General features: G+C 41.1%; 1 protein-coding gene across 1 annotated transcript; it reads left to right on the forward strand.

Annotated features, from left to right (window-relative positions):
- Positions 1-2,226: 2,226 nt before the first annotated feature.
- Positions 2,227-3,261, forward strand: LOC133638963 (opioid growth factor receptor-like; the record flags this gene model as incomplete). Its single annotated transcript, XM_062032017.1, has 1 exon — positions 2,227-3,261. A coding segment is annotated over exon 1 (951 nt), but the record flags the coding sequence as incomplete, so codon positions are not given.
- Between the last annotated feature and the right edge of the window lie 23,379 nt (positions 3,262-26,640).

The following is a 26,640-nucleotide window of genomic DNA, read 5'->3' on the forward strand; positions in this document are numbered from 1 at the left end:
GAAGTCAGCAACACAACACAGCCGGTGTTTGTTTACATTCCCGAAAGATGCAGTCAAGATCGAAGAACTCGGACAACAGAGAGAGTAGCTGTGCTTCCAAACATTTGATCGCTTGCTATAACTAGCTCGAGCTAGGAGCTAGCATAACAAACACCTAGGTGTTTGTTATGCGGGATTAATTTGTGGCATATTAAATATAAGCCTGGTTGTGTTGTGGCTAATAGAGTATGTATATGTCTTGTGTTTATTTACTGTTGTAGTCATTCCAGCGGAATATCAGGTCCCACCCGCGCGCTTCCAAACATTTAAATGCTTGCCCGTACGTGCGTGTCATGTACGTAACTTTGGTTAAATATATAAGCTTTATGAACCTTGGGTTAGGTGAACGGTTCTTTAGGCTGAATGAGTGTGTGTGTTGTGCAGGTGTTTGAATTGTATTGGCGAGTTATATACACGGGATCCCTTCCATTTAACCCGCTCGAGCTATAACTATCTCGAGCTAGTAGCTAGGAGCTAGGAGCTAGCATAACAAACACCTAGGTGTTTTTATGCGGGATTAATTTGTGGCATATTAAATATAAGCCTGGTTGTGTTGTGGCTAATAGAGTATATATATGTCTTGTGTTTATTTACTGTTGTAGTCATTCCCAGCTGAATATCAGGTCACCCCCGGCTCTCACAGCATCTTCCCTATCTGAATCGCTTCCACTCCCCACTAGTCCTTCACTTGCATTTTCCTCATCCACAAATCTTTCATCCTCGCTCAAATTAATGGGGAAATCATCGCTTTCTCTGTCCGAATCTCTCTCACTTCTGGCGGCCATCATTGTAAACAATAGGGAACTTTGTGGATATGTTCAATTGACTACGTCACGCTACTTCCGGTAGGGGAAAGCCTTTTTTTTTATCAGATACCAAAAGTTGCGATCTTTATCGTCGTTGTTTTATACTAAATCCTTTCAGCAAAAATATGGCAATATCGCGAAATGATCAAGTATGACACATAGAATAGATCTGCTATCCCTGTTTAAATTAAAAAAAAATCATTTCAATAGGCCTTTAAGTCTCCACAAACCTCTACTTAAAAGGAACACAAACACATCACAAGATCTAAATAAACCTCAAGACAAAAACACAACTGAAAAACACAAGACCCAGAGTGTAAATCAGACTCAACCAATAAATAACTCTGCACAAGATAATGTGGTTATTAATGCTGCTCATGATAACTTGGATATGGTTATTCAAAGACAAAGTGACATCGCAAAACTCATTGTCTCACAGCAAAAACTGTCTCTACTACCAGTAAGAGAGATTTCGGTGTTTGATGGTAACCCACTGGCATATCAGTCTTGTATCCATGCATTTGAACACTTGATTGAAGACAAGACTGATAATGATCAAGACCGGCTCTACTACCTTGAGCAGTTTACCTCAGGTTTGCCAAGAGACTTGGTTTGCAGCTGTTTGCACACAGAAGCCAGTAGGGGCTATAATGAAGCAAGGCGCCTCTTAAAAGAACACTTTGGAAATGAGATGAACATTTCGGGAGCTTATTTGGAAAAAGCCTTGAATTGGACAGCGATTAAAGCTGAGGCAGGGAAAATGGAACTTGATATCCCATCGAACCTAAGGCTAATTACATCCAAACTACCCTACAAGCTCAGAGAAAAGTGGCGAAGCACAGCTTATGAGACACAACAGAGAACTGGCAGGAGAATCAGATTTAACAACTTTGTGGATTTTGTGGAAAAGCATGCCAAGATGCTTTTGGATCTGTTGTTTGGAGACATTCAGGACCAAATAACAACGAAAAGGCCTCTTCCAAGAAGCACAAGTGAATTAAAACCAATCAGCCAAAGACACAGCAGCTTTGCTACTTCAGTAGCTGTGAATTCAGAGCCAGCAGGATGCACTGTAAAACAATCATCTGTTCCACAACAACCTGCTCAAACCACACCCAGTGGTATCATCCCTTCATGTGGATATTGTCACGGCAAACATGCTCTGATTGACTGCTCACAATTCAAAACACAGTCACATGACAAAAAGGTTGACTTTTTAAAAAGGCATGGATATTGTTTTGGTTGCCTACTAAAAGGTCATCTAAGCAAAAATTGTAAAAGAAGATTAATGTGTCATGTTTGCAAAATGAAACATCCTACTGTACTTTATATTCCAAGTGAAAAAGGCCCAAGGCAGGAACATCAAGCAAAGTCCACTGCTGAGACAGAAGAAACCCCTATAAGCAGTGCTCTTGTTTCAGCCGGTGATGCAACCGGGGCCGGGAAAGACTGTGCACCTGCAATCATGCCAGTCAGAGTTAAGACGGCAAGCATGGAGGACGACTGTGTGTGTGTTTACGACTCGACCTGGGACACAGAGAGTGATGGAGAGGACCAGGCCAGAGATGGTCAACATCGTCGATCCAGTCAAGACAAAAATAAATCTGGTTGGACTTCAGAATCGTGGCATCGCACGCCCAGAAACATGAGGGCAGCAAAGGACATGCAGAACTACAGAAGAGGATACCCTAATCTTGCAGATGAAGAGTGCTCAGAGGACAAAATGAACAATTTGCAGTTTTACCTCAATAAATTCCCCTCTTCACCTGATAATGTCTACATTGAATCGTTCCTTAAAGAATGGAAGAATGACTACAAAAAGCTGGAGAGAGTTCACTCATACATTCAGTGGCTGGTTCCACTCCGAGAACTAGGGGTAAACTACATGGCTTCTGAACTCACCAAGAAGGAAATTGAGGCCTTTAAGAGTAATGAAGATGCAAAAAAGAGGCTAGTGGAGTCCTATGAACTCATGTTGGGCTTCTACGGCGTCCGCCTGGTTAACAAAGAGACGGGTGAAGTGACACGAGCAGACAACTGGAAAGAGCGCTTCGAGAACCTTGAGCGGAACATGCACAACAACCTGCGCATCACTCGTATCTTGAAGAGTCTGGGCAAGCTAGGATTTGAGCACTATCAGGCACCGCTCGTTCGCTTCTTCCTCGAGGAAACTCTGGTCAAGAAAAACCTCACCAGTGTTAAACGCAGCGTACTTGACTATTTCCTGTTTGCGATTCTGGATAAACAACAAAGCCAGGAGTTGGTGCGCTACGCCTACCTTCACTTTGAACCAAAGGATACATTTGTGTGGTGTCCCAGGAAGATTCAGAGGCAGTTTAAGAAGTTCAGAAAGAAAGAAAAACATCGGCATTCCTCCTCTTCTTATTCCACAAAAGACCATTACGAAGATAAAGAAAAAATCAAGGACTCCACCAAGGACAAGACCATGGACCATGGAACAAGGAAACACATAACAAGACCATGGACCATGGAACAAGGAATCGCATAACAAGATAATGAACCTAAGACCATGGAACAAGTAAAGACATTTCCAGATGCCAAATGCTTTGTGAGAAGTGTTTTGGTTAAAACCAAGATCAACACGGTTCAACGACCAATAGATTAACTCTGCCTGCTAATGGAAGCAGCTTGATGGACTGAGGTGGGATTCGGTTCTCCAGACTCGATGACTCGATGACCGCTTTGGATATGACTATGGACTTTGAAGAGACTTGACGAGTAACTCAAGTAACTTCATTAATTTTGAATTTGAAGAACATAATTGTTTGGATTGTATTGTTCTATTATGGCTCCTTTAAATATTATTATTTATGTAATTGTTTTGCTACAGCACACAATTAGGGGCCGGGATGTTGGAGCCTATCTATATTATTTATTTATTAATTGTTTTGACAATGAAATCAATTAATGTCAATAATGATGTTGATGAATTATTGGATGTTTTAGATTTCATTGTGATTGACTGATTGTTTTCAGCTGCTCACGCTCCTACTGGTGGGCCACGTCCTCCTCCTATAATTAAGAAGACAGGACAGCTGGGTGCCCTTGGTCTGTCTATCATGTTGAAGGAGTGAGGAGTAAAACAGTTTGTTTACCGCTAAACAAGTTATTTTGAAGCCACGCTAAACAAGTTATTTTGATTATGTTGAAAGTCAACCACGGAGAATATTTTTTGTTTGTGAAAATAAATTATGATCATTTTGAATCTAGAAATATCTCCGCAAGTGCTTATTAATGAATTTAGTGGGTCAAACACCTCCTCCCCAAGACTACTCTGCATTACTTTATTTTTATTTTTTCGAACTTTTTGAACGCAAGAGTAGCCGCTACACCATGGTTTAATAGTATTGTTGATTTTCTGTCTATCCTTCCAGTCAGGGGTTTATTTCTTTTGTTTCTATCTGCATTTAAGCACGATGCTATCACGTTAGCTCCGTAGCTAAAGTGCTTCGCCGATGTATTGTCGTGGAAATAAAAGTCATTGTGAATGTCCATTTCGCGTTCTCGACTCTCATTTTCAAGAGGATATAGTATCCGAGGTGGTTTAAAATACAAATCCGTGATCCACAATAGAAAAAGGAGAAAGTGTGGAATCCAATGAACCCTTGTACCTAAGTTACGGTAAGAGCGAAAAAAAGATACGTCCTGCACTGCACTCTAGTCCTTCACTCTCACGTTCCTCATCTACGAATCTTTCATCCTTGCTCAAATGAATGGGATAATCGTCGCTTTCTCGGTCCGAATCGCTCTCGCTGCATTGTAAACAATGGGGAAATGTGAGGAGCCCTTCAACCTGTGACGTCACGCTACTTCCGGTACAGGCAAGGCTTTTTTTTTTATCAGCGATCAAAAGTTGCAAACTTTATCGTCAATGTTCTCTACTAAATCCTTTCAGCAAAAATATGGCAATATCGTGAATGATCAAGTATGACACATAGAATGGATCTGCTATCCCCGTTTAAATTAAAAAAAAATCATTTCAGTAGGCCTTTAAACCTTGATGTATGAACCTAATTGGTTCCTGACCAGGGTTCATGAATACAAAACCCAAAACCAGTGAAGTTGGTACGTTGTGTACATCGTAAATAAAAAGAGAACACAATGATTTGCAAATCCTTTTCAACTTATATTCAATTGAATAGACTGCAAAGACAAGATATTTAATGTTCAAACTGAGAAACTTAATTTTTTTTTCAAATAATCATTAACTTAGAATTTAATGGCAGCAACACATTGCAAAAAAGTTGGCACAGGGGCATTTTTACCACTGTGTTACATGGCCTTTCCTTTTAACAACACTCAGTAAACGTTTGGGAACTGAGGAGACCAATTTTTGAAGCTTTTCAGGTGGAATTATTTCCCATTCTTGCTTGATGTACAGCTTAAGTTGTTCAACAGTCCGGGGTCTCCGTTGTGGTATTTTAGGCTTAATATTGTGCCACACATTTTCAATGGGAGACAGGTCTGGACTACAGGCAGGCCAGTCTAGTACCCGCACTCTTTTACGATGAAGCATTAATGGTGTCTTCACAGATGTGTAAGTTACCCATGCCTTGGGCACTAATACACCCCTGTACAGCCCTTACCTTTGGGCTGGTACCGAGGGCGACTGTGTTGACCAGTTTGACGCGTGTAAATGATAGAATGTCCAGTACTGTAGAACTGTGTTTGGATATGACAATCCGTTTATTCCAGCTATCTAAATTAAATCAAATGTAAGTTATATAACATAAAGTATGCTAACCTTGAATGGCACATTGTCACAGCATTGTCACGGCAAGACACGACACGTCACGTCACAAACACGAACACGACCACGACCACGATCGAAAACTGTTTGTCCTCCAATCGCCCTGCCCATGCTCACACCTGAACCCAATTTAAAGGAGGCTACCATGGTAACCGCACCATGGTAACAGTCCCTCCCTGTCAACACTTCCTGGTTCTTAACAGGAAGTGGGCGGAGCAATCTGCCGCAAAGGAAATTCATCATGCTGAACCCAACAATCAATTACAGAAAATAAAAACAAAAACAATATAAACAAATAAGGAATTTTGGCTCCAACACTCCGGCCCCCAATTGAGAAGGGCATGATGCCATGAACAATTCAAAATAAATAACAATGGAGCCATAAATAAACAAATAATAATCGTCTTTGAATGTGTGTTTTTTTTAATTTTTTATTACACTTCAGCTTCTTGCAGCAAGCACATTTTTGTAACTGGTCTGTCCAGTGTGCTTGTTTTAGTTTTGATTTTAGCAGAACGCACCAATCCTTTTTTATCTGGATAAGTCTCCATGACTCTTCCAAGTAACCAAGAGCCACGTGGAGCGGTATTGTCTGCGATGAGTACAATGTCATTTGGGACGAGGCTTCTTCTCTGTTTGCTCCACCTCTGCCGCTCCTGTAGCAAAGGTAAGTACTCTCTTAACCAGCGTTTCCAGAATAGGTCAGAGATGTATTGGACTTGTCTCCATCTTCGTTTGAGATAGAGGTCTGATTTTTCAAATAATCCAGGTGGTAAAATTGGTGTTCCTTTCATGGTCAGAATGTGATTTGGAGTGAGGGCTTCTAGATCATTGGGATCCCCAGACAACCTTGTTATGGGGCGGTCATTCAGGATCGCTTCGACTTCACACAGCACCGTTTGAAATCCTTCGTCATTCAGGGTTTGCTGTCGTAGAACTGATGTCAATGTTCGTCGGATCATTCTGATCAAGCGCTCCCATGCACCTCCATGGTGAGAGGCTGTTGGTGGGTTGAAGCTCCACTGTGTTCCTTCCTCCAGAAATGCTGACTGTACTTTGCTGTGATTTAGAGCAGCGAGTGCTTCTCTCAACTCCCTTTCAGCACCAACAAAATTGGTTCCATTGTCAGACCTTAAATGAGAGACTGGTCCTCTTCTACAAATGAACCTGCGTATAGCATTTATACAAGAATCGGTATCCAATGAGTAGGCGACTTCCAAATGAACTGCTCTACATGCCATACAGGTAAAGATAACCCCATATCGCTTTTCCAATGAACGACCTCTCTTGACCTCAACCGGGCCAAAATAATCAACTCCGACGTTGGTAAATGAAGGTAGGTCGGCAGCGATCCTCTCTACAGGTAGGTCTGACATCTTCTGTTCGCCCAATTGACCTCTATGGCGTTTACAGAAGACACAGTTTGAAATGATTTTTCTGGTGGCTGCATTAGCACTTGTGATCCAATATTTCCTTCTTACCCTGGAAAGTACATGGTTTCTCCCACCATGTCCCAGTTGTTCATGGATGTGTTTTAGTATCAGAGCGGAGATGTGGAGATCTTTTGCGAGGATAATGGGATGTTTAGAATCCTCTGACATTGCTGCTTTACTCAATCTCCCTCCTACTCTGAGCAAACCGTTTTCCAGAATGGGGTCCAGCTTGTAAATAGAACTGTCTTTCTTCACGTTACTCTTCCCAGATTTCAATAAAGCAAGTTCCTGTGGGAATCTTTGCTCTAGAGTGAAGTGGATGATGGCTGTCTCAGCTTTTGACAGATCGTCTGGTGTTAGAGTTTGGTTTCTTTGTGCAGCTTTAATGTGCATTATTTCCTGATCTATTTCGTTATCACTTAATAGCTTTCTCTTTTGACTCATCTCCAGTAGAGTCCTCTTTATTTTCAGTATCCAGGCAACTGACCTCTTCAACCGTTTCCAGTCAGAGAAGTAGGTGATCAGTTGGTGAGTAGCATTTGGAGTATCAACAATAACTACATTGGTGCTGAGCTCCTTTTTTACCTCAGGGTCCTCCACTGCAATCCCATACTCCATCATATCAGCTGGCCACTCTTCCTCTTGTTTCTTCAGAAACTCAGGGCCTTCTATCCATCCTTTGTGAGTCAGTAACTCATCCACTTTAATTCCTCTTGAGGCTTTGTCTGCAGGGTTTTCAGTGGTATTAATGTACCGCCATTGTGTGACTTCAGATGTTTTGCGAATGGCAGAAATCCTGTTTGCTACAAAAGTATGAAATCTCTTGTCCTCATTTTTGATGTACTTCAAAACGGACGTGCTATCAGTCCAGAAGCAAGACTTCACCAGTTGAAGCTGTATTTCTGCTTTAATCATCGTGTCCACACGGACCGCAAGAGCAGCTGCAGTGAGTTCTAGACTCCCTCAGTTCCGGTTTTGAGCGTCCCTGGGTTTGTGTTTTCGTTGCGATGGGTGCAGACTGGTTTCACCTGCCTCTGATTAGTGTTCGGCACGCTCACCTGCTGCCGGGCACTAATCAGAGAGCTACTTATTCCCGTTTTTCGCCACAGTCAGTCTGGTTCTCTTATTTTCTTCATGCAACATTTACGTTTGTGATCCACGCTTTTCGGCACGCTTGCTTTGTTTGTTTGTTCCTGCCTGATTTATGACAATAAATCACTGTCTTACCTGCACCTTGCCTCCGGAGTTTCCGTCTGCATCCTGGGAGAAGGACCCACGCATAAACATGCGACCCAGACGTGACAGTTATAGCATTTTTGCAAAATGAAACAAATTAATTTTGGTTCTAAAAATTGTATATTTTTTTAAATTTTGCAAATGTTTTAGAAATAAAGAGGAATGGGTGAAATTGCCCAAAGATAGTTGTTCCAAGCTTGTTAAAACAAGTACCAATGATTGTCACACACACTAGGTGTGGTGAAATTATCCTCTGCATTTGACCCATCACCCTTGATCACTCCCTGGGAGGTGAGAGGAGCAGTGAGCAGCAGCGGTGCCGCGCCCGGGAATCATTTTTGGTGATTTAACCCCCAATTCCAACCCTTGATGCTGAGTGTCAAGCAGGGAGGTAATGGGTCCCATTTTTATAGTCTTTGGTATGACTCGGCCGGGGTTTGAACTCACGACCTACCGATCTCAGGGCGGACACTCTAACCACTAGGCCACTGAGCAGTGGCATTGTATTAAAAAAAAGACTTGAGACTGTAATTGCTGTCAAAGGTGCATCAACAAAGTACTAAGCAAATGCTGTAAAACTTATGTGATTGTGATTTTTTAATTGTATTTATTTTTAATGAATTTGCAAAAATTCTGAAAAAAAAAACCCTGCCTGTATTCCCCCCCACATTTGGAAGCGAAAACTTATGACTTCCACTTTTGTCAGAAATGTTTTTAATTTTAAACGTCCAATTTTCCAAACACTATCGTCGTTACTATTTACGCTGCACATGCTCCATTTTTGTATCACACCCAACCAACCCTTAAGAGTCGAGCCCTGCGGTTAAAGAAGCCCATTTAAATTTGTGGTACTTTGTCAGAAATGTACAAGCAAAGTGTTTTCAACTTTACCAGACCAATCAAGAGGGAGTTACTGTGCACCTGTATGCTACTCCTACGCAATAATTATTGCATGCAGCCTCAGAAATGCCTGAGAGGGGAAAAAGGGAACTTTGAACACAGCAGGACACAACTATAACACTTAAAATTGGCCATGAAACACTGTGGAGGTGAACCATTGGCAAATCATTTTCACTTCCAGTTTTTGTAAGTAATCAAAACCAAAAGATTTGGGCTAAGACCTTCTGATTTGAAGCATTGGAACGCCATGCGGGCTCAGCCTTGAATGTGTGTGGTAGATTGTAATAAGCATTTTTTGGAGTCAGACACTGGAGGCTTTTGTTAGAATATTTTCGGAGAGTGACGTCACTGGAGGAACACTTCTGCACTCTGACCATGTTATCAGATCATCCATACTAGCAATAGGCGAACATTGGCAAGCGATGTGCTGTTTATCATTCACAATCCTTATGTGAGACAAGAACACATATGCGTAGCTTTTTTTTATACATTGGAAATCGTAAATAAATAGCCAACAATTGAGTCAACAGATCGAGGGTTATTTATTGTGCCCATTATACTTTCTCTAAAAACATCCACAAAGTGCCAACAATACTCCATTGACAAGTCGTGACCTGAAAATTAACTAAATATGAGTGTTATTGTTATTATAAGTGCTAACGCAGACGGACTATTTTAGCAGCGCATTGATAGCAGTAGTTTACGCTTCTGATGTTCACACAGAGCCGACGGCTGCTTCCGCTTCGTCTCAAACGTCCATCCATCCATTTTCTACCGCTTGTCCCTTTCAGGGTCGCGGGGGGTGCTGGAGCTCAACTAAGCTGCATTCGGGCAGAAGGCGGCGTACACTCTGGACAAGTCGCCACCTTATCGCAGAGCCAACACAGAGAGACAGACAACATTCACTCACTAGGGCCAATTTAGTGTTGCCAATCAACCTATCCCCAGGTGCATGTCTTTAGAGGTGGGAGGAAGCCGGAGTACCCGGAGGGAACCCACGCAGTCACGGGGAGAACATGCAAAATCCACACAGAAAGATCCCGAGCCCAAGATCGATCCCAGGACCTTCATATTGTGAGGCACACGCACTAACCCCTGTTTCACCGTGCTGCCCGTATCAAACTTGCTAGAAGTAAGTTCTAGATTATAATTCATGCATCGCTCACCTGATAGTAGACAAATGTGGCCATGGACCGACTTTCACGTCTCAGGGAGATGGCAAAAAGGACCCCGAAAGACACTTCCTGGAGGAACTATTTTTTTAACCCTTCTTTAGGATTGCAATTGAATCTTCATGTAAAGCGGATTATGTGAGTGTCCTGTCAGTCGGCATCCCAGCGAGACTGGAAATATTACAGTAAGTTTTTTTTTCATTAAAATGGTTAGTTTGCACCTAGCAATACTGCGGATGCTAGTGTCACAATAAAGCTACATCCGCCGGGTTACAGTCGGCTTATTGCTCATCCTCTTTGTGTTCGGGCTCAAAAATATAAGGCTCTGGGTCATAATTTTCCAAAAGTAATCGTTGTTGGCTCTCACAAAGTCTGCTTGATTCGCATTGATGTTGATGGGGAAGGACTCTATGGTTCCTAATGCTACGTCACAGATCACGTAACTGGCTTCCCCAATAACTCTTAAAATGGCTCGGGAATCTCCGTGAGATTGTTACTATTTTGATCATATATATTTATTAGCAAACTTTGGAAGTTTTTTGGTGTCATACATCAGAAATATATGGTAATAGCTTCAATATAAAGGCAACTTGTTTTTCCTGGTACTTTCACATTTAGATTTAAAATGTATATTTAAAATGTTACATTTATATTTAGATTCAATATTTGATACTTAGATTGAACATTTATACTTAAATTTTACATTTTAGATTTAGATTTAACATTTAGATGTATATCTAACATTTGAATACAACATTTAGATTTAGATTTAACATTTAGACTGAGATGATGAGGTGGCGACTTGTCCAGGGTGTACCTCCTCCTTCCGCCCGAGTGCAGATGGGATAGGATCCAGCACCCCCCTGCGACGCCGAGAGGGACAAGCGGTAGGAAATGGACGGATTGATGTTCAATCTAAATCTAAATATTAACATTTGTATTTCAAATTCATAGTTAAAAGCCTACTGAAACCCACTACTACCGACCACGCAGTCTGATAGTTTATATATCAATGATGAAATCTTAACATTGCAACACATGCCAATACGGCCGGGTTAACTTATAAAGTGCAATTTTAAATTTCCCGGGAAACTTCCGGTTGAAAACGTCTAGGTATGATGACGTTTGCGCGTGACGTCAATGGTTGAAGCGGAAGTATTCGGACACATTGTATCCCGATACAAACAGCTCTGTTTTCATCGCAAAATTCCACAGTATTCTGGACATCTGTGTTGGTGAATCTTTTGCAATTTGTTTAATGAACAATGGAGACTGCAAAGAAGAAAGCTGTAGGTGGGTTCGGTGTATTAGCGAATGGCTGCAGCAACACAACCAGGAGGACTTCGAGTTGGATAGCAGACGCGCTATCCGACGCTAGCCGCCGACCGCATCGATGATCGGGTGAAGTCCTTCGTCGCGCCGTCGATCGCTGGAACGCAGGTGAGCACGGGTGTTGATGAGCAGATGAGGGCTGGCGTAGGTGGATAGCTAATGTTTTTAGCATAGCTCTGTCGAGGTCCCGTAGCTAAGTTAGCTTCAATGGCGTTGTTAGCAACAGCATTGCTAGGCTTCGTCCGGCGGTACAGCATTAACCGTGTGGTTACAGGTCCAGAGTTTGGTAGTATTGTTGATCTTCTGTCTATCCTTCCAGTCAGGGGCTTATTTCTTTTGTTTCTATCTGCATTTAAGCACGATGCTATCACGTTAGCTCCGTAGCTAAAGTGCTTCACCGATGTATTGTCGTGGAGATAAAAGTGACTGTGAATGTCCATTTCGCGTTCTCGACTCTCCTTTTCAAGAGGATATAGTATCCGAGGTGGTTTAAAATACAAATCCGTGATCCACAATAGAAAAAGGAGAAAGTGTGGAATCCAATGAGCCCTTGTACCTAAGTTACGGTCAGAGCGAAAAAAGATACGTCCTGCACTGCACTCTAGTCCTTTACTCTCACGTTCCTCATCCACAAATCTTTCATCATCGCTCAAATTAATGGGGTAATCGTCGCTTTCTCAGTCCGAATCGCTCTCGCTGCTGGTGTAAACAATGGGGAAATGTGAGGAGCCCTTCAACCTGCGACGTCATGCTACTTCCGGTACAGGCAAGGCTTTTTTTATCAGCGACCAAAAGTTGCGAACTTTATCGTCGATGTTCTCTACTAAATCCTTTCAGCAAAAATATGGCAATATTGCGAAATGATCAAGTATGACACATAGAATGGATCTGCTATCCCCGTTTAAATAAGAAAATGTCATTTCAGTAGGCCTTTAACGCTTATATTTAAAATTTTAATTTAGATATAGCATTTAGATTTGAAAAAACAACAACACATCAGACAACAACAGCTTTTCGACCCGGTCTTGCACTTTCTCTCTGCACTTGCGAAGATATTTTAGCCCTTTGGCAAAGTCAGCAACCACATAAACGTCCTTTTTTTTTATAATGGTTGCAATTTTGGACTTGTTTCTTCCATATTTATGGGCCAATCCGTGCGTCAATGGAGCTGCCATACTTGCCAACTCTCCCGATTTTCCCGGGAGACTCCCGAATTTCAGTGCCCCTCCCAAAAATCTCCCGGGGCAACCATTCTCCTGAATTTCTCCCGATTTCCACCCGGACAACAATATTGGGGGCGTGCCTTAAAGGCACTGCCTTTAGCGTCCCCTCTCACCTGAAAAGGAGACTATTATATATGTCTCCGTTATCCATAAGTTTATCTATAACCCATAAAGTAGGCAGGAACGGAGCTATTTCTCAGCGTGTGTTTATTCCAGCCGGCACGTTAATACACTGACACACGACATCCGGATTCCCATCATGCATTGCTTCAAAACTACGGCAAGTAGTAATGTCCAAAAACATAACAGAGACGAAGCAGAAGAACGAAGTAGAGACATGGCGACGACGAGTAAGAAGAAGAAGTACGCTTGCAAGTTCCAAAATGATTGGAAAAAATTATTTCAGTTCATCCAGGACAGCTCGAAGGGGAAGGGGTATGCTGCTTGCAAATTTTGTAGACCAGGGGCCGTACTTATCAAGCTTCTTAGAGTGCCATTTTACACTTAAGTCCTGAGAATTTGCGAAATTTAGTCCTACTCTCAAACTTAAGAATAAAAGCTTTTTATCAACGTTCTTAAGTCTAAGAATCACTCCTACTCTCCACGATATTTAAGAGACCTTCAGAGGTGTCCTAAGTGGTTAGGAGTTGCCAGCAGGGGATGGCACTGAGGCGAGAGAGACGTGCGCGAACGTTCAGGGAACGGAACAATGTTTTGTTTTTTTTTTATGACGAGCAGCTGATCAAACGGTATCGTTTAGACAGAGCGGATATTATTTTTGTCACAGATTTAATACATTTCGATTTCTTGTTGATTTCTGCATGTGTCTGCAGTGGGCTAGTATTTATAGAGCCACCCACACCAGTTTCAAATTAGTTGCCTAATTAATGAATTGGAAAGAAAATGTTATGACAGTAGCGTATGTGTGTGGCCGTGAGGTGAGTGACGTCAGTGAGTGTGTGGGCGATAGAAGAGAGGGAGCGGTAGCGTGAGTGCCGGCGGGGACTAGTTTGTTTTGTATTATTTTGTAGTTCATTGTCAAAATATACACTCCCATTGTCCACTTAAATATTTCCAAGATATTTCTTTATTCTTAGACAACGGATTCCCTTCCGTGATTGGTCATTTCTATGGACACAGAAATGACGTCACCTAAAATTCCGTTTACGGCACATAGTAATGTTGTAATTCAGCTCTGAGTGTGACACTTAAGATTCAGTCCTACACTTCGCTGAAAGCGTGAGTAAGACGCTTGATAACTAACTTTTAAGTGCAGCTTTCAGCGAAGAATTTATTTACTCTTAAGTCAACTCTTAGCAGACTTCTTAGGAGTAATTCTAAGAAGCTTGATAAGTACGGCCCCAGACTTCTCCATTGAACACGGTGGCCGAATGGATATACTCATTCATGAACGTATTATTTATATATATATATATATATATATATATATATATATATATATATATATATATATATATATATATATATATATATATATATATATATATATATATATATATATATATATATATAAGAAATACTTGAAAATATATACAGCGGCACACAAAATGAATGAATCGTTCGTACTCCGAGACATTGTTCGCACACAGAGGCACAACAAATGAATGAATGAATGAATGAAGCGTTAGTACTCTGAGACATTGTTCGCACACATTGTTCGCTCGATGTAAAGATTTGTAGACGGAAAAGGTTGCAAATAAAAGCGCTCGTAAATCAAGGTTCCACTGTACATGACTCAGTTTTAAGGTCACGGTCTGGGTTCAGTCGGGGAACAAAACACAAAACATTAAACTGCCCCGCATTTGTTTAATCAGATTTAAAATGAAATAAGGCTGTTGGCAGGAGCTCTGTGCTCTTGTGTCATCCTTTTGTGTTCCTGATGTTGTTTTCATGTGTTTGTTTGTTTTTTTTGCCTTTTGGTTCGGGACCCTTTGGGACTGTGCGACAAGGGGCGGCACTTTCGTGACTTCTGCGGTGCTTTTTTGTGGACTTCTGGGTCTGCCTCCCGGGAGACTTTTGGCCGTGCGGACAAGGGGCTGGGTTTCTGCCACACCAGAGTCCGTTTGGAGGGACTGGAGGAGATGCGGATGAAGAGACAGGGCTGCGGAGCTGGCACTGAGCGCCGGGACGGACAAGCTTCACAGTGTCTTGGCTGAATGAGCAGGTATCGGACACTTCGGTCTACTTGGACGTATCTTCGCTCATCCATGCGGACTGGACGCTGGCCGAGAGTTGGTGGGCGGCCGAGGGTGGAGTCGGCTCTCTTGGTTGCTTTGTTGGGTCTGCTCCTGTCTCTGGCCATGCTTCCCGCACCGCAGCAGACGATGGCGTGGAACACTGCAGAGGCCACCACAGTGTATATGTTTTTGTTGTTTTTGTTTTACTTATGTGGCTGTGTGTAGACGTGAATGGTTGCATCAGCTTTGCTCTTTTAATGTCTTTAATGTCCTTTGTGTTCTTTGATGTTTCCCTCTTGTGTGCTATGGCTATGAGTTTTTTTTCCTTTGGCGTCCCTCTCCAGGGGCCCAGGCTTGGACTGAATTATTTTTTTCCCTCAACCCCCACCCCTCCCCAGCGTTTACCTGTTTCTCACCTTTTTTGTAAGGGGCGCCGGAAGTTGGCAGACCTGTCAGCGATCCTGTTCTGTCTCCCTGTAATGTTTGTCTGTTCTTGAATAGGATTGTGCTGAAAATCTTTAATTTCCCCTCGGGGATTATTAAAGTATTTCTGATTCTGATTCTGATTCTGAAATTATACTTCCTGTACCTCACTTAAATGCAATATGTGTACCTTATTTTTAGCATTTTTTCCCCCAAGATTGCGCCACTGTATGGGTTGCTGGGTGCGGGACAACTGTGCACTTATGTCTCCTCATTTTTTGTTCTTGATGTTTCCCTCGTGTTTTCATGTGTTTTTTGCCTTTTCGGTTTGGGCCCTTTGGGACTGCGCAACAGGGTTTGGCGCTTTCGTGACTTTTGTGCCACTTTCGTGCGATGTATGTAGCAATGGCAGCTGGTTGCATCACCTCTGTGCTCTTTTAAGGTATTTTATGTCCTTTGTGTTCTTTGATGCTTCCCACTTGTTTTCATGTGTTTTTTTTTTTTCATTGTGAAAATGTTGTATCTGCACAGCAACCACATAATTTCCCCATTGTGGGATTAACAAACGTATCCTATCCTATGAATTGCTGTTCTTTTGACGCTACCTTGTTGACATACAACCACCTCAAAAGTAACATGCAACGTACCGGTAACAGCTATGTAACATACGCAAAATTGTGTCTAAGAATGTTCTCAATCAACCAGGTCATTTTAATCTCAGGGCACTTAGATTGGTCAAAGCTAGTCAGTCTTGATCTGACCAATCTAAGACTATGAGCATGAACTGATGAAGCCTACTGAGGTACTGGCACCAGCTACGTGACTAGTTTCGACCAGACTAAGACTAGATCTGACCAATCTAAGCCCAACACTTGATCTGACTAGTCTAAGTCTATGAGCATGAACTGATGAAGCCTACTGAGGTTTTGGCACCAGCTATTAAACTGGATCCGACTAATCTAAGTCTAAGACTAGATCCAACCAATCTAAGTCTAAGACTACATCTGACCAATCTAAGTCCAAGACTAGATCCGACCAATGTAAGTCTAAGACTAGATCCAACCAATCTAAGTCTAAGACTAGATGTGAACAATCTAAGTCTAAGACTAGATCTGACCAATCTAAGTCTTTGAGCATGAACTGATGAAGCCTACTGAGCTATTGGCACCAGCTACTAGACTAGATCCGACCAATCTAAGTCTAAGACTATATCCGACCAATCTAAGTCTAAGACTTGCCTTTTCGGTTGGGGTCCTTTGGGACTGCACAACAGGGTTTGGCACTTTCGTGACTTTTGTGCTACTTTCGTGCGATGTATGTAGAAATGGCAACTGGTTGCATCACCTCTGTGCTCTTTTAAGGTATTTTATGTCCTTTGTGTTCTTTGATGCTTCCCACTTGTATTCATGTGTTTTTTTTATTCATTGTGAAAATGTTGCATCTGCACAGCAACCATATAATATCCCCTTTGTGGGATTAAAAAAAGTATCCTATCCTATCCTATGAATTGTTAAACACTAATGTCAGCACGAGGCTTTGATCTCGGGAGATCACAGTTGGGAGAGGTCAAATAATAACGAACATCTAAGGATTTTATTGCCGTCATGAGTGAGGTCATTTGCCCTGAGAAAATAGCTCAGATGATACATGATATGCATGATGTTCAAATGTGTGTCTACTTTACTTATTTTTTTGTGTTTTATCACAATGGTTTTAAAGTACAACTAGCTTGGTATTGCTTTGGAACACATCACCTTTTATTCAAATGGAAAAAAGGCCATTTTATCAGGACGAAAGATAAGTTCATTGAACAAAGGCTTTTATCTTCCTCTACAGCAAATGATGATAATCACAAGAGGCTGATAATGGCCTCAAGAGTCTCACTGGGTCTTACTTAAGAGACGACGACAAACACATGATGGTTTGCTGTAATGACGATGTGGCAGGATGACTGTGCACCAATCACACTTTCATCTGCGTTTTTATAACATCACGTTATATATAATAAGTTTAGTTGGGTTCTAGTTAACCAAGGTAGAAGCATTAGCTAACATTTTAACATTATGTGTTAGCTAATGAAGTGTAATTCTGGTCTTGTCATCCTCGTCCGGACAAAAGGGTGACAACGGCAGTGCGGCAATAGACGTCAGAGACGCTTTACTAAACCTAATGTTGCTTTATTACAAGCGAGCGTCATTATTCAGGGCTGCAGGAGAAAGTCAAAAAGATATGTCAGTGTTTCCCACACATTCATTTATTTGTGGCGGCCCGCCACGAAAGAATTATGTCCGCCACAACATTTTTTTTTTTTTTTTTTTTTTTGTCCTGTCCAGCTTCTCAGGCAAATCATATAGTTGATGTAGATGCCCATATAGGCTGTTCAGATTTACTTTTGTTGCCTTATTTGTATTTGACCACTACTGTTTTCTGTTTATTTGTTACTGACTGTGGCAGGACACCTCTGCCTCTGTTTCACTTTATGTTGCTGGTAAATAATATGGTTGTAGTAGTAGGCTAAAGTTAAATTATTTAGTATGCACTAATTAAAGGGGCAGAGCTTTAAGAGACATTTTAGCTTTTATATTTTATAAGATATATTTTTTGTAAGAACCACGATTAATAAATATATTTCAGTGAATAACCTATTGTTCAAATCTGTATATAAATATGTACACAAAGTGTTGTAATTATATTGTAAAATGGATGGATGGATGGATGGATGGACGTTTAAAACAAAACTGTTATTATTAATTAGTAAGTATACATTTTTTTAGCCTTTTTAGAGAAAATCATATCATTGTCCCACCTCCAAAGACATGCACCTGGGGATAGGTTGATTGGCAACACTAAATTGGCCCTAGTGTGTGAATGTGAGTGTGAATGTTGTCTGTCTATCTGTGTTGGCCCTGCGATGAGGTGGCGACTTGTCCAGGGTGTACCCCGCCTTCCGCCCGATTGTAGCTGAGATAGGCTCCAGCGCCCCCCGCGACCCCGAAGGGAATAAGCGGTAGAAAATGGATGGATGGATGGATGTAGTAAATTATGCAAATTACTCGATGATATCATTGTGACCACACCCATAGCCACGCCCCCACCGCCACAGGTATGTTGGCAGTTTATGGGAAACACTGTATGTCCCTCCTCACTTGGAGAAGCCAAAACATCAGTTTTATATCCCTTCTTCCTGTCTCTGTGTGTGTGTGTGTGTGTGCTAAGTCAGGAGAGCACATCCTGACTATAAAAGGAGATGTTAATGTTTCATAACTTAAATGTTGTTAAATGTTGGCGTTGAGCTAGACAGGTAGTCTCTTGTGGAGAATGCATATATTTTTAAGAGTTATTTCTTTATTCATAGTCATGTTTAAAGCAGCTAATATTTTCCCGTGTGTACACTTTGATCTTGTATCTTGTGTCCGCAAGTAAACTCTTGTGCTTTACCTTGAAGGCGTTGGAATGTGTATTGGGAGTATGATGTATTCCCTTTTTTACCTTGTCTGTTTAGAACAATGAGGCTGTATTCCTTTCTGGGTGGGCGGGTGCTGTTTTCGTACTAAATAAGCTGTATCTTTCCGTTTGATTTGTAGACCGCTTCTGGATGCCGCCATTAACGCACTGTAACACTGGTCTCCTAAAGCTTTAGTAAAACTTGATAATATTTGTTAGAATTGTTTCTAAATTATCACAAAAACTTTGTATTACATTGTGTTCCTGACAAGAAGACAAAAGGCTGTCTTTGAAACCTACCAAGAGTAAGACTCGTAAAACTCCTCTGTATGTGGGGGGGGGGGGGGGGGGGGGGGGGGGGGGTTTCCTGTGTTCTTTTATGTATGGTAATCAACAGAAGGATGTTGTTCTGGCCCAAGGACTTCAGAGTGGAGAGATGAAAGGATCTGCCCAATTTCCAGACGACCTCTTTTTGAACTATTTTACGAACTCTTCTTGAACTGACCTTTCCTGTGAATTGTTTACGACCTTTTCTGTGAACTTTTTGCGACCTTTGTCCTTTGGAAACAAAGGTGGCCATGTGGTCAGGGAGAGTCCAAAATAAAAGGAGGCATACAATCTTTTGGCAGACCGTGCTAAAATACTGTACAAGGGTACAGTGTAAAGACGACTCTCTTCAATATTGAGTCCAAATTGAATTCTGTCTCTGTTTGATTCTTTGCTTCTTGTCTTGTTTAATAGATGTCATCATTGTTTGAACCTGACAATATTCCTATTCTGTCTTGATGGTCCTTCTTACTCAACATATATGTCACCCGAAAGAATTTGGGATTGACCAGCGACTTTTATTCCCTGAGAGGAAGACTGGTCCGAGGCAACACTCTTCACAAGGATACGGCTATCGCTTTTGCATTCCGAAGTCCCAATTACAGCCTCTTTTCCTACAAGAAGTGATCCAATCCACCTGCAAATATCAAACTAAGGGGCCTTATCTTATTATGTGCTTAAACTGATATACCACTATTTAATTAAACTTGGTGGTTCCCCTTCTCCAAGTTGGATGTAAATCTTGACCATAAGCAAAACATGATATGAGTTCATTAATTCACTTCACTAGTTTAGTGCGGACACTCACAGAGGGGCGAGGCAGAAAGGACAAGCTGTGTTAGCCGCAGCACTAAACTAGCTTGAATGTGAAGTAGTGAATCAAGAAGAAAATATACGCTTTGTACACCTCAACAGAATGCTATCAGAAACTGTTTTACAGCAGAAAGTAACGAGCTAAGAAGAGGAAATTAGCAAGTAGAGTAATAAGTCGGGAAAGACAATAATAACCAGTTTGGCCGCAGGCCGGCAACACTTTCAGCCATCGATATGCATGAGTGGATAGACCACAGCTGCCGGTTTATGGCGACTGGAGGCAAAGTGAATGAACATTCTGTGGGTTTAGAAGGCACAAAAATTAAATTGAAGTAAATTAATTAACTCATATCATGTTTTGCTTATGGTGAAGATTTACATCCAACTTGAAGAAGGCAAACCACCAAGTTTAATTAATAGTGGTATTTCAGTTTGAGCACGTAATAAGATAAGGCCCCTTAGTTTGATATTCGCAGGTGGATTGGATCACTTCTTGTAGGAAAATAGGCTCTAATTGGGACTTCGGAATGCAAACGTGATAGCCGTATCCTTGTGTAGAGACTAACTGTCTAGCTCAACGCCAACATTTAAGTTATGACTTAAAGTTAAAGTTAAAGTTCCAATGATTGTCACACACACACTGGGTGTGGTGACATTTGTCCTCTGCATTTGACCCATCCCCATGATCACCCTCTGGGAGGTGAGGGGAGCAGTGGGCAGCAGCGTGCGCCATGCTTGGGAATCATTTGGTGATTTAACCCCCAACTCCAACCCTTGATGCTGGGTGCCAAGCAGGGAGGTAATGGGTCCCATTTTTTGTAGTCTTTGGTATGACTCGGCCGGGGTTCGAACTCACAACCTCCCAGTCTCAGGGCGGACACTGTAACCACAAGGCCACTAAACTGGAAAACAAAGCAGTTGTTTTCCAGACACTTACACACAAACATCTTTTTTTTATGGTCAGGATGTGCTCTCCTGATTTAGCACACACACACAGAGACAGGAAGGAGGAATATAAAACTGATGTTTAGGCTTCTCCAAATCTTTTTGACTTTCTCCTCCAGGCGCTGCAGCCCTGAATAATGACACTCGCTTGTAATAAAGCAACTTTTGGTTCAGTAAAGCGTCTCCGACGTCTCTTTTGATCCAGCCGCACTGCCGTGTCACCCTTCTGTCCGGACGAGGATGACAAGACCAGAAATACACTTCAAAATCCAACCGGAATCTAAAACCGGGAATGACGCAATACTGCATATGTCAGTAGTCAAAGAAGGAGCCTCGTAGACATATTATTAACATTGTTAATAGTTAAGTGTAATACATTTAGTACCGTGTTTTTCGGACTATAAGTCGCAGTTGTTTTCATAGTTTGGCCGGGGGTGCGACTTATACTCAGGAGCGACTTATGTGTGAAATGATTAACACATTACCGTAAAATATCAAATAATATTATTTAGCTCATTCACGTAAGGGACTAGACGTATAAGATTTCATGGGATTTAGCGATTAGGAGTGACAGATTGTTTGGTAAACGTATAGCATGTTTTATATGTTATAGTCATTTGAATGACTCTTACCATAATATGTTACGTTAACATACCAGGCACGTTCTCAGTTGGTTATTTATGCGTCATATAACGTACACTTATTCAGCCTGTTGTTCACTATTCTTTATTTATTTTAAATTGCCTTTCAAATGTCTATTCTTGGTGTTGGGTTTTATCAAATACATTTCCCCCAAAAATGCGACTTATACTCCAGTGCGACTTATATATGTTTTTTTCCTTCTTTATTATGCATTTTCGGCCGGTGCGACTTATACTCCGGAGCGACTTATACTCCGAAAAATACGGTATATATAATAATATGCAATATATTACCAGTATACAATATAATACAAATAAACAATATGATAATTATAGACAAATAATCATTCTAAATATAAATGTGAAATCTTGGTGGGACATTTTGATTTAACATTTAGCTTTACATTTTGATTTAACATAATTATTTAGATTTAACATTGAGACGTAACATTTAGAATTAACATCTAATATTAGATTTAGGTTTACCATGTATATTTAACATTTTACATGTATATTTAGGTTATTTTTTAAATTTAATTTTTAGATTGATACTTAGATTCAACATATTTGATATTTCAATTTAGATTCAACAGCTAACATTTCGATTTAACATTTAATATTTTGATTCAACATTTTGATTTAGCATTTAGATTTAGATTCAACATTTTCACTTAACATTTAGATTTAACATTAGATTTAGATTAAAGAAATTGTATTCAAATTATACATTCATATTCAGATTTAAGCTTTAGCTTTAAAGGCCTACTGAAATGAATGTTTTATTTAAACGGGGATAGCAGATCTATTCTATGTGTCATACTTGATCATTTTGCGATATTGCCATATTTTTGCTGAAAGGATTTAGTATAGAACAACGACGATAAAGATTGCAACTTTTGGTATCTGATAAAAAAAAGGCTTGCCCCTACCGGAAGTAGCGTGACGTAGTCAGTTGAACATATACGCAAAGTTCCCTATTGTTTACAATGATGGCCGCATGAAGTGAGAGAGATTCGGACCGAGAAAGCGACAATTTCCCCATTAATTTGAGCGAGGATGAAAGATTTGTGGATGAGTAAAGTGCAAGTGAAGGACTAGTGGGGAGTTGAAGCTATTCAGATAGGGAAGATGCTGTGAGAGCCGGGGGTGACCTGATATTCAGCTGGGAATGACTACAACAGTAAATAAACACAAGACATATATATACTCTATTAGCCACAACACAACCAGGCTTATATTTAATATGCCACAAATTAATCCTGCATAAAAACACCTGCGTGTTTGTTACGCTAGCTCCTAGCTCCTATGCTAGCTCCTAGCTCCATAGAACACGCCAATACAATTCAAACACCTGATCAACACACACAATCACTCAGCCCAAAAGACCGTTCACCTAACCCAAGGTTCATAAAGCTTATATATTTTAAAAAAGTTACGTACATACGCAAAAAAAAGTTGCGCACATACGGTCAAGCGATCAAATGTTTAGAAGCCAAAGCTGCATACTCACAGTAGCACGTCTGCGTCTTTGTCATCCAAATCAAAGTAATCCTGGTAAGTGTCTGTGTTGTCCCAGTTCTCTACAGGCGTCTGTGTATCGAACTCAAAAGTCCTCCTGGTTAGAGTCTCTGTTATCCGAGTTCTTCCATCTTGACTGCATCTTTCGGGAATGTAAACAAAGAAGCGCCGGCTGTGTACTGTTGTTGCTGACTACGTTCGAAAAATACGTCCATTTCGCACCGACAACTTTCTTCTTTGCTTGCTCAGCTTCCTTCTCCATAATGCAATGAACATGATTGCAACAGATTCACGAACACAGATGTCCAGAATACTGTGGAATTATGAAATGAAAACAGAGTTTTTTCGTATTGGCTTCAATGTGGAAGGCATACCCGTGTTCGCCGGTCTACGTCACGCGCATACGTCATCCTCAGAGGCGTTTCGAACCGGAAGTTTAGCGGCAAATTTAAAATGTCACTTTATAAGTTAACCCGGCCGTATTGGCATGTGTTATAATGTTAAGATTTCATCATTGATATATAAACTATCAGACTGCGTGGTCGGTAGTAGTGGGTTTCAGTAGGCCTTTAAATGATAATATTATTTTTATCCACATTTAATGTCTCAATTTTATTTTAATTATTTTCTTAGATGTATCTTATTGACTTTGTTCTGTTCGGTGCCTGTCATGCTGTACAGCAATTTGGTCCACAGGTTATTTTTTCAATGCTCGACAAATAAAGTTGGATTGCAGTTGCTGTTCTTTTGTTGTTCACATACAACCACCTCTGTTGGAGCCTATCTATATTATTTATGTATTAATTGTTTTGACAATGAAATCAAATAATGTCAATAATGATGTTGATGAATTATTGGATGTTTTAGATTTCATTGTGATTGACTGATTGTTTTCAGCTGCTCACGCTCCTACTGGTGAGCCACTTCCTCCTCCTATCATTAAGAAGACAGGACCTCCTTCTCAAGACTACTCTGCATTACTTTATTTTTTTCAAACTTTTTGAACGCAAGAGTAGCCGTTACAAGTAAACAAACTTCACTGGAGACCAGGGGCGCCGCTAGGGATTTTGGGCCCCATGAAAAGAATCTTTACAGGGCCCCCAACACAGCTGCAACATTTTTTGATGCTATTTTACATACAATTATGCATTTTAATGGGCCCCCTCCATCATGGGCCCCTAGAATCCGTCTCCTTAACCCCCCCTTTTCGGCGCCCCTGCTGGAGACCCAAAGGACCAACCAAGATCGCTCTGCACCGAGGACCGAAAGCAGCCGGCGGGCCGTGAGTAAAATCAGCTGATGACGTCATGAATGAACGCGCCGCTGCGCTGTATGGAATCAAAGGAAAGTTCCAGATTGTGGATGTGAAATGCAATAAAACAGGATGTTGGAAGGACATTTAAGAATGAAATAAGTGGAAATTAAATTGAGCTGTGTGATTATCTGAAATGATGTCTGGCACACCTGAGACGGCAGCTGAGGCCGCCGACATGCTGAGAACAGAGGCAGACTGGGAGCGTGCACGAGGACGCTAAATGAAATAAAGACTTTGATGACTGATGTTAGAAATGCTGATAAAGTCAATGATGCATTTGAAGTATTTAAAGGAGCTGTGGATGAATTTAAAAATGCTCACAACTTTGTGCAATAATTCTTATCAGAAGAGGAAAAGGAAAATGATTATTATGACTGGTATGAACCCAGAATAATACATTTGAATTATTTCATGAACTATGTTGAAACATGGAAAAGAGAAATTGCACAATCAAAAGTTGGACCACTGGACAGCATATCAAATGTATCTCACAAATCAAAGTCTGCCACTGGATCAAAAGCCTCCAGATGTTCCTCAGTACCCTCAGAATTAAAAAAGGCCAAAGCGGAACAAGCTGCTGTAATGGCTCGAGCTGCTGCACTGAAGGAAAAAGACACCTTGCAACTGGAGGAAACAAAGCTTAAAGCAAAGATGGAGCAAATGGAGTTGGAAGCAGACCTCGCAGCATCAACTGCTAAAATACAAATCATTCAAAGTGATTTAATTCATGAAAGCCATGATGTGGCTCAGGAACCTCCAGGTGATGGCATGACTGAGTATTATGATTTTCACCATAATACAGAAACTATGGAGAGCAATGTGGACTTTATAGAGTTCGGTGCAGTACCCAAGACCCCACTTCACCAAACCATATTAAGTCTCCACAGACCTCTACTTAAAAGGAACACCAACACATCAGAAGATCTAAATAAACCTCAAAACAAAAACACAACTGAAAAACACAAGACCCAGAGTGTAAATCAGACTCAAATAATAAATCCCTCTGCACAAGATAATGTGGTTATTAATGCTGCTCATGATAACTTGGATATGGTTATTCAAAGACAAAGTGACATCGCAAAACTCATTGTCTCACAGCAAAAATTGTCTCTACAACCAGCAAGAGAGATTTCTGTGTTTGATGGTAACCCACTGGCATATCAGTCTTTTATCCATGCATTTGAACACTTGATTGAAGACAAGACGGAAAATAATCAAGACCGACTCTACTACCTTGAGCAGTTTACCTCTGGTTTGCCAAGAGACTTGGTTCGCAGCTGTTTGCACATGGAAGCCAGTAGGGGCTACAATGAAGCAAGGCGCCTCTTAAAGGCCTACTGAAACCCACTGCTACCGACCACGCAGTCTGATAGTTTATATATCAATGATGAAATCTTAACATTGCAACACATGCCAATACGGCCGGGTTAACTTATAAAGTGCAATTTTAAATTTCCCGGGAAACTTCCGGAAAACGTCTATGTATGATGACGTATGCGTGTGACGTCACGACGGCAACGGAAGTATTCGGACCCAAAGTGTCACCATACAAACTGCTCTGTTTTCATCGAAAAATTCCACATCTGACCAATCTATGTCTAAGACTACATCTGACCAATCTAAGTCTAAGACTAGATCTTACCAATCTAAGTCTAAGACTAGATCTGACCAATCTAAGTGTAAGACTAGATCTGACCAATCTAAGTCTTTGAGCATGAACTGATGAAGCCTACTAAGCTATTGGCACCAGCTGCTAGACTAGATCCGACCAATCTAAGTCTAAGACCATATCCGACCAATCTAAGTCCAAGACTAGATCTTACCAATCTAAGTCTAATACTAGATCTGACCAATCTAAGTCTAAGACTAGATGTGACCAATCTAAGTCTAAGACTAGATCTGACCAATCTAAGTCTTATAGCATGAACTGATGAAGCCTACTGAGGTATTGGCACCAGCTACTTGACTAGATCTGACCAATCTAAGTCTAAGACTAGATCTGACTAATCTAAGTCTAAGACTTGATCTGACCAGTCTAAGTCTATAAGCATGAACAGATGAAGCCTACTGAGTTATTGGCACCAGCTACTGACTCGATCTGACC

The sequence above is a fragment of the Entelurus aequoreus genome, linkage group LG21 (assembly GCF_033978785.1).
Source record: "Entelurus aequoreus isolate RoL-2023_Sb linkage group LG21, RoL_Eaeq_v1.1, whole genome shotgun sequence".
Lineage (NCBI taxonomy): Eukaryota > Metazoa > Chordata > Actinopteri > Syngnathiformes > Syngnathidae > Entelurus > Entelurus aequoreus.